Raw genomic sequence first — 9,502 nt, forward strand, 5'->3', positions numbered from 1 at the left:
TATAGATCCTATGTTATTTATTATCAAGCACTGATCTTAGCAGATATTAAAAGCCTTTTTAATTCTGTGAATAAAGTCTTCGAATAAATGTGACTGTGTGGAATCGACTCCAATCCTAAGAGTCGGCTCCCATGTTCCATTGGATAGAATCAAAGAATCGGCTCCTTTTTGAATCCGGTGGTTCATCTCAATGGGCGGAAGGTAACGTTAGCTAATGTCACTGCACGGAGCCGTGGCGTTGTTTTGATTTGTGTTGCAATTAAATAGAAATAAAATTCAATATCATGTCAGAAGAAATCGAAGACACAAAGACAGTGGAGACGACCGAGGAGACAAAAGTAAGATTTTCTGGATCGGAAAAAAAGAAAAGCATTAAGGGAAATATTTACGTCTAGCTCAGCCTGTTAGCTAGCTAGTGTAGAGTGACCATGATCACACCAGCGGAATATTCGCGTTATTAACCTAAAATTAAACTACCTAAATGGACACGTTTTTTATTTTTAAAATGTACAGCGCGTGCACACTAATGTCCAAACCCTGAGAAACATCCTAGTTAGACCATTATTCATTGCAAATTCGAGCTAGTCGTGCTTTTAGGCTAGCTAAATGTCTGCTAAACTTATAGCCAGGCCCAATCCAAAATGGCGCCCTACTCCATATAGTAGTGCACTATGTAGTGGGTGAGAGAACGGCTTCAGCACCCTACCTAGTGACCTTTATGTGCACCAGAGAGCACATTTGGGATACAACCCTATCTTTAGCAAACGTTTCTTTTAGCAAAGAAATAGATTATTACAGTTGATTGCGTTAATGTTTTGGTGCCATTGAGAGGGTTGACCTTAAACATGTTAGACATCATTATAGCCATACACATAAAAAATAAAAATAAAAAGATTGTTGTAGTAGCCGCGTTAGCTGTGAAGCTAAGCTAGCTGGCTAGGATTTAGCTGATTTGAAAAAAAAATGTAAAGTCGTCTCTGTGCTAAAAGCAGCACGTGCTGGGTTTGTTTACCAGTCTGTCGTCGTGTTGTTGTATTTAAAAAAAAAGTGGTGTTTCAATGGTGTAGTAAATTATAATCGAACCAGGCTGTCAATTTGGGTTTAAATCTGATTAGCTAGGCTAGCTTAGCTAGGCCGGTTAGCTCATGTTATCATGATAGCAAAAGACAATAATCTAATTATATTCCTGCGTGCTTGACTCCATGATCAGCTCTTCGTGGATCACTGAGTGGTTCATCTTTATTATCTGATGATGTAAGGGTGTGTGTTGAATGTCCCGCGCTGATTTCTGATAATGATGAGGAGTAATCATCAGTGTGTCATGCTGTGAGGGAGCAGTAATCAGTGGTCCTTCACTCAGCACTGCGGGATTCCCCTTACACCACCCCAAAAATCCCCAAAACTACCGGCTGTGCTTTTTATCCTCATGTTTATAGTAAAGGTAGTGTAGACTCCAGTAGGAAAGGGTGTGTGTGTGTGGTGTTGGTCTCTGATGAGGTGTGTTGTGTAACAGGAAATGGAGAGTGAGGTGATTTGTCCAGAGAGAGCAGAAGAAGCCAAGCTGAAGGCCAGATATCCAAACCTGCCGGCCAAAGCAGGAGGATCAGACCTGCTCCGGAAACGACTGCAGAAAGGGGTGAGGATCTCTCTCTCTCACACACATACACACAAACACACACTCCACCAACACACACACACCCCTCGCTCTTGCTCTCTCTCTCTCTCTCTCTCTCTCTCTCACACTCTCTCTCTCTCTCTCTTGCTCTTGCTCTCGCTCTCGCTCTCTCTCTCCTTCCTTGTTGTCTGTCCGTCCCTCTGTTTCTCACTATCTGTTTGTTTTTTTCTCTAAAAAAGTGTGTGTGTGTGTGGTTGTGTGTGTGTGTGTGTGTTTGAGCTGCACCAATTCATCTCCCTGTAAAAGTGAAAGTATAAAATCAGATGTTCCACTGCAGGATAAGGTTGTTGACATTTTGGTGGAAGATGTCAGGAAATCATGAGACCTGAAAGGGTTTAAAAAAAAAAAAGGGTGTGGTTTAAATTCCAGGATGGGTTTAATAAGTGTGTGTGTGTGTGTTTGTTTATATTTCAGTTTATTACACTTTCTTTGTGTGTGTTTCTGTAGCTTTTATGGAAGCACACAGCTGTCATGATAGTAAAATCTTTCTGCAGCTCACAAGCACAATAAAACCTAATATTATTGAGAGAATCCTGTGTGTGTGTGTGTGTGTGTTTATCATCCTGTAGTGAACATCAACATGTTTGTTATGGTCTTTTCTCCGAGGCTATCTGAGGCCAGACCTTTCTCAAATGTTATTTATTATTATGCCACGGTTATTCAGGATTCTTGAGGCTTAGGGTCATTTTCTGTAACAACAACCCTGACAGTCTTATAACAACAGACCAGTACCACAGAAAAACTGCTCCAACATGACTATGCCCATGTGCACAAAACCCCTGAGCTCCATGAAGACGTGGAGGTGAAGGATGGAGAAAGTGGAAGAACTGGAGTGTCCTGCGCAGAGCCCTGACTCGGACTCAACCACACTAAACATCTTTGGGATGAACTGGAACTGGAACCTCCAAAACATCCTAACATCAGAATCTGATCTCACTAATGCTCTTGTAGCCACTCTAATTCATCCCAAAGGTGTTCTATCAGGTTGAGGTGCAGGCCAGTGAAGTTCCTCCACACCAAACTCACTCGTCCATGTCTTTATGGGCCTTGCTTTGGTCACTGGTGTAAAGTCATTGTTGGAACAGGAAGGGGTCATCCCCAAACTGTTCCCATAAAGTTGTCCAAAATGTCTTGGTATGAAGCTGAAGCATTAAGAGTACGTTTCACTGGAACTAAGGGGCCGAGATCAACACCTGAACGCAATGATTTGGAGGGGTGTCCCAATACTTTTGGAAATGTAGTGAATAAGAACACCACTAATAATTTATCACAAAGATCATTCTAAACTAAGTTTTAATTAAACGGATGATCGATAGTGTTTCTGTAAAACCTTGCACAATAAGCACACAATCCAGCTGGTACTTTAGACCACATGTAATTCCTCCTCATCGTTGTTGTTAGTGTGATTGACAGGTCATGTGAAACAATCTGCCACCTTTATCTCACACCTCTCCTCTTCCTCTCCAGCAAAAGTACTTCGACTCGGGTGACTACAACATGGCGAAGGCGAAAACCAACAAGAATAAGCAGCTCCCCTCGGCGCAGACGGAGAAGGCGGAAATCACCGGCGATCACATTCCCACGCCTCAGGATCTGCCGCAGAGGAAAACCTCACTGGTGGCCAGCAAGCTCGCAGGCTGATGTCCACCATGTCCACCAACCAACAGCTCGCTCTCCTCCCTCATGTTCTCCTCATTAACACACCATCCCTTGTTTTGTCTTTCATCTCTTTTACGCTCCCTTTTTACCTCCGATGTATAATATACACTGAAAATAGAGCCGTGCAGGTGCCAGCGTTGGATTATGGGTAGTGAGGGATATATATAAAAAAAAAAGTCTGTATGAAGATTCCCATGTGCTGTAGGCGTAGTAGACAGAACGTGTACATATTTGCTTGTGAGAGACGAGGCCACGGGTTTTTAGAAAGGTTTTATGTTCTCATCGCACCATTCCTGAAGATTACACACATTAGCGCAGTAGCGTGCTTGAATGATACACGATCGAATATGACCTCTGATAATGATAACAGTAATGTACTTGAGCTGTTTCCCAGTTAACATTTGAGCTTTACACACCCGACCGGACCACACTGCTGACGCTAGTCACGTTAAACACACGTGGCTGCCGTTGGCTCGTTGCCTCTGACCCAAAAGAAAGGCCTTAATCATGTTACGGTTGTAAAGCAGCAATCGTGAACCTGAAGGCTAACGGCCAACGTGCTGCAAACCGGCGCTCCACAGGCTTCAGACCGAGGGTCTCCTCCTCGCGGGTTAATGAAGTGAAACACTACAACTACAATCCGGGCATGTGTGTGTCCACCGCAGTCACTTATGTGCCATTCGATTTGTAAATAAAATAGTTTTGCAAACCTGTGCCTTTTTTCCATCCTTCCTGTTTTTCTTGTGTGTACAGTGTAAAGCTGTGTCTATTAATGATCACATTATACCACAGCGCTCTTGACTTCTCGGTTCTGATCAGTCACAAGGTGTTGATTAGCTTGTAACAAATCACAGGTTTATATTTATACACTCTTGTGCTATAGTAACAGCTCGTTAACACGGATTCCTACGGCAGATGCTCTACTTAAACCGATAAAAAGTGTGTGTAATCGCTCCAGCTGTAAGGAGACGTTTATGCAGCTCCAGTGTCAGTGCTTTGTAACAGTCAGAGGTGAAGCTGTAACTTTAAACTCAGGACATTTTCCGAGTACTCTGTCCCAACATGGTGTTTGTTCTAGTCTTGTTAACTGCAATAATAAAATAAAAGAAGTAGATGATGAAAACAAGGATTTGGAGCTGGCTGCTATAACGTATTTGAGGACAGGGGCTCCTTTCACAAGCATTAATTTTAACTATAAAGAAATAAAATGTACGATTTGTTGTTCTTTAATAAGATGGAAGGCCATGCTGCTGTGGTCTAACAGGAATAAAAACCTCAGGACATGCAGACATCATCCTGTTGGTCATTTTCCTTTAATAACAACGACAGGATACTGAACAGAAACACATTTTATGATGTAGAATAAAGACTCCAGAAGGGTCAAAAGATTTTAGTGATGGTGTATGATAAATAAATGTAATATATATGTTGCTTATTTTATATAAACCGTGGTTTTGGAAACACTAGAGCAAGCTAAACAATGCTAGCTTTGAAAATCAAATTAAAATCGCCTCAGGGCGAATCGGCTTTACTGCGCATGCTCAGAGCAAAAAAGGCGGCTTACACACGGAGCCATGCTGTTCACCATGGAAACCGCGGCGCCTCAGTTCACTTTTGGCTAACTTAGCAATGCTAAAGCTGCTGTTTTATGGCAGATGTTTCAGACATAAAAACAACACAAAATAACGTTATATGTAATTTTGGCTCAGTAAATATTTTTTTTACATTTTATTTGTTAAAAAAAGGAAAAATTTGTGGAGTAATTGAGGTGAAGGAGCGCTGTAGTTCCACTAGAGGGCGAAGAAGAGTAAAAAAAACAAGCATTTTGCTAGCAAGCTAAACATATGAGGAATATTCTCTCACTAAAACAACCTTTGTTATTTATTCTTATTTTATAAACTATACAGATTTTTACCTCTGCTTGAATGTTAAACATGATTTTGTTTGGATTTGAGATATAAAATCCCAATTCGAGGGTAACATGTACATCTTTATGTAACATGTACATAAGGAAAACCTTAACATGGACGTATTTTGGTCCTGAACTGTAGTGTGATGTCTGTACATGTCTGTCTGTTTGTTTGTTGTTTGTTTGTTTGTGTGTTTGTTTTTTAAAGGTGTTAAATCTGAAGAGGTGTTGATGTTATCTTGTTCGGTGTAACTTGTGAGCCTGACTCTTATGATTTTACATCATTAAACTTTAATATTTTTTGCTTTAATGAGTTCATCTTGTGACTTCATACATAAAGTTTTCTGCTTTTTTTTATATTTGTAATTATATTGTTTCTTTTTGCAATTAATTCTGGCAAAACAACAACAACATCAACTCAGAAACAGGCCACTGTTGTACCTTAACTAGAGGATTTCCCCAGAATTATTATTATTATTATTATTATTATTATTATTATTATTATTATTATTATTTTGTGATTTCCCATAATTCCGGGTTTGCCGCTCATGTGCCATCACCAAAACACACGTCACGCAGTTCCCCGTATTGTGCTGAGCGTTTTGATATGTCACGTGTATGTTGCAGTAATTTTGTGATTTCCCATAAATCCAGGGTTGGCACACACGTGACGTCACGTGACATCACCTGGATACACATCACACACTTCATCTCATTGTGCTGAGCGTCTCTCTCTCTCTGTCTGTCTGACTGTCTGTCTGTCTGTCTGTCTCTATGCCTGTCTGTCTGGAAAATCAGTTTACACTCAATATTAATATTAATAATAATACAAAATTAACAGCAACAAAAGAAGAAGAATAAGAAAAGAAGAAACATTATTATTATTATTATTATTATTATTATTATTATTATTATTATTATTATACCACAGTACGCGCGCGCGCGTGTGTGTGTGTGTGTGTGTGTGTGTGTGTGTGGGTGTTTGACCAGCAGGGGGCGGCGCCGTGTCGTTTCCATGTACCACGCGGCTGCGCTAAATCATTTGCTCATGTACCCAGCATGCACAGAGAGAAGGAGAGAGAGAGAGAAGGAGAGAGAGAGAGAGAGAAAGAGAGAGAGAGAAAGAGAGAGAGATTCTTACCCGAACACAAGCGCACGCATTAAAGTCAAACTCACACCCCGGCGTTTGGACTGAGAGGAGAAGGGGAGCAGAAAAGAACGCGGAGGAGGAAGAAAGGAAGGAGAGGTGCTGATGTTCACCTAACTGAGATTTCCAGCGAGAGAGAGAGAGAGAGAGAGAGAGAGAGAGAGAGAGCAGTCATGGCTGCGTCCGAGCTCTATACAAAGGTAATTCATTCTGCGGCTTATTATTTATTTATTTGTTTGTTTGTTTTTAGAGATGTTTCTGATGCAACGGAGCTGAAGATCCAGTTGAATGTAAATGTGGTCAGTGTGTGTTGTGATTGCGGTCTTTCAGAAGGTCAGAGTGGCTCGTGTGATTTTATTTAAAACCTGATATTTTGTAACGATGTTCCATTTCTATGACAAAAATAACAGGACAAAAAAATCCGTGCAGTGCAGCAATGTCGGGAAACATGTCGGCTTTTGATCTTTGTGGGTTTTTGCCTTTCATCATGTGGATGAAGGATGCATGGGTGAGATTTAACAGTTTGTGTGTGTGTGTGTGTGTGTGTGTGTGTGTTTATAAAGGCCTAAGCTGAAGATGAGATGACGTATCTGTGTGTGTGTGTGTGTGTGTGTGTGTGATGCTGATGCTGAGATTCGCCTCATCATCATCAAGCCTCCTCCATGTCCTCTGTGTGTGTGTGTGTGTGTGTGTGTGTGATGATCGACTCATTATGATTTTTATTTTAACTGCGATGATTGCAAGATGATGGTGAGGATAACAGTGATGGAGAAGGATGATGATGATGATGATGATGATGATGATGATGCAGGCAGTGATGGAGGGAGAGAAAGGAGGAGGCCTTTACCCATCCCCCATGTTCACATCTGCTGTGTTGTGAATGCGCTCAAGCTTTAGATCCCCCTTCGAGAGAGTACAGCCCTGTGTGTGTGTCTGTGTATGTGTGAGATGGAGAGCTAATGCATTAGCATTTCATTAGAGGAAATACTGTTAGCTGTAGTCTGTCTTGTAGGTGATTTTTAGACATCTGGCTTTGTTTCTATGTTGACGTTTTGCTGGGAATATTAGTTTCTTTATCGAGCGTGTCCGTTTTATTCCCCAGGTTGGTCATGTGACTCAGACTCAGGTTTTTAATATGGCGTCCACCAGGCAGAGGACGAATTCCTTCTCGCTGTAAACCTAGCTAATGTTGCTGTTTTCACCTCAGCTCTGTTGTGTTCTGGCTTCTGATTGGTCAGGATGCTCACTCGCTCTTAGCGTTTCTATAGTAACGGTGAATTTATGAAGATTTGTACGCATTAAAACGTTGTGATGTTTCCTGTGAGAATTGTGTTTATGGAACATGTAAGGAAGGAGTCTCCAGTGTCAAGCTGTGTTTTTTCCATTGCTGGTTGACTGTAAGTGACAAAAGGAACTGATGACGGTAACAATAAACGGATAAAAAGTACATTTTTAGTAAATGGCTTTAGGGTGTAACAGCACCTCTTCTTCATCCCCCCATCCCGTCACTCATCCTCTGTCTCTTTATATCCATATGATGATCCACATAAACACACACTAACATCTCTGCTGTAGTGAAACACTGTGTTCAAAGGGGTGTGTCCTAAACCACTACACTACTCACTATCTAGGTTACATAAACACCGGTGTCCGTTCACTGCGGGCGCGTCCCAAACCACACGGCTTCTTCAGTATGTAGGTCACAGTGCATTATGGGAGCCTTACAGACGGACAGTTGTGGTGCATTCTGGGAGTTTGCTGCATAGTGTGATTTTATACTCAGCTACTGAATATCTGAGAAGTCCAGTGTGTTTGTAAAAGGATGCAATTATGATGTTATTGTTGAGGTTGCGTCCTAAATGTTATATGAATCTGTCAAACGGCTCCAGCCAATGAGAGTGAAAGCCAATGATCAAAAAAAAATCATTTTCAGTCTGTTGAAGGCTGTGATTCAGGACGGAGCATGAAGGTCGCGTTTCTCTGAACGTCGTTTGCTCTCAGGTCATGCACTCCTGCTCCGTGTGTATAGGGTTTATGAAGAACACTCGTTGCTTTGTGTGTGTGTGGGTGTGTGGGTGTGTGGGTGGGTGGTTAGGTGCATGGGCTGCCAAATAATCCTCCATTGATGCAGTGAAGCAGGACTAGGTTACTTAACCAACATCAGCATGATGTTCCTCAGGGTGAGAGGAACAGATCCCCCATTTTCTCTGACATCATCATGAAGTTCCTCAGGGTGAGTGTGAGAGGAACAGATCCTCCATTTTCTCTGACATCATCATGAAGTTCCTCAGGGTGAGTGTGAGAGGAACAGATCCCCCATTTTCTCTGACATCATCATGGAGTTCCTCAGGGTGAGTGTGAGAAGAACAGATTCTCCATTTTTTTTTCCATCATCGTCATCACTGTACCACAAGCATCAGTTTCATCTGATTCTTTAGGATGAACCCAGAGTTCACATCAGTAGTGACATGAAACAATAAAAATGGTGACTGTAAGCGATGCAAAGTGGGCGGGGCCAGCAAGGAGACCCCATTGAGTGATGTTACGCAAATGAGCAACAAAACAAACCAATAAAAGTTTGAGTGACGTGTAACAGAACATCCTGAATATTGGTTTCAGTTCCTCTTTTAGAACAGTAATCTCCCCGTTATGATTTTGTTCTCATAAATGTTTATCCGTTTGTTGTTGCATTTAATGTTCTCACATGTTATAGCAGCTGGAAACAGTCTCTCCCTCACCAGCCTCTCTTTTTTAACATGAATAAGACAAAACGTACAAAACGTAGCAGAAACTCACCGGACACTGGAGTCTCCTTCCATAAACCTTCCATAACCATCTCCTCTGTGAATGAGCCGTTACTATAGAAACCACAACGCATCAGAGCGAGCGCATCCTACAGTCCGACTTGCTGTTGATAGAAAACTAATCAACATCTTCTGACCAATCAGAGAGCAGAACTCTGCAGCACTGTGACCCGTCTGTTCCCACATCAGTCACAGAGGTTTTGTGCTTTTAAGAGATTCATTAAACAAAACCGCTCTTATATTTCCTCTCTCATGTGATGCTGAAGTAATCCTGTTGCTCTCGGGAAAGCAGCAGAGGAGCAGAGATT

General features: G+C 41.7%; 2 protein-coding genes across 8 annotated transcripts in view; both read left to right on the plus strand.

Moving 5' to 3' along the window:
- The first annotated feature begins 170 nt into the window (after positions 1 to 170).
- On the plus strand, positions 171 to 4,043 carry arpp19a (cAMP-regulated phosphoprotein 19a). Its single transcript, XM_058387454.1, has 3 exons — positions 171 to 338; positions 1,514 to 1,636; positions 3,143 to 4,043. Exons 1-3 carry the CDS (start codon positions 285 to 287, stop codon positions 3,314 to 3,316), a joined length of 351 nt encoding a protein of 116 aa, XP_058243437.1. The 5' UTR covers positions 171 to 284; the 3' UTR covers positions 3,317 to 4,043.
- Positions 4,044 to 6,299: 2,256 nt separating this feature from the next.
- myo5aa (myosin VAa) overlaps positions 6,300 to 9,502 on the plus strand; it is a 70,744-nt gene continuing 67,541 nt past the window's right edge. For 6 of the 7 annotated variants that reach the window (XM_058387421.1, XM_058387423.1, XM_058387424.1 and 3 more), the window contains exon 1: positions 9,501 to 9,502. This exon is cut by the window's right edge and continues 158 nt beyond it. Coding sequence is in view for 1 of the 7 variants with exons in the window: in XM_058387422.1 (XP_058243405.1) it covers positions 6,564 to 6,590 (27 nt within the window). In the remaining 6 variants the exon portion in view is untranslated. Of the gene's footprint in view, positions 6,591 to 9,500 lie in introns of those variants that run through there. The other variant, XM_058387422.1, reaches the window with a different exon arrangement.

The sequence above is a fragment of the Hemibagrus wyckioides genome, linkage group LG04 (assembly GCF_019097595.1).
Source record: "Hemibagrus wyckioides isolate EC202008001 linkage group LG04, SWU_Hwy_1.0, whole genome shotgun sequence".
Classification (NCBI taxonomy): Eukaryota; Metazoa; Chordata; class Actinopteri; order Siluriformes; family Bagridae; genus Hemibagrus; species Hemibagrus wyckioides.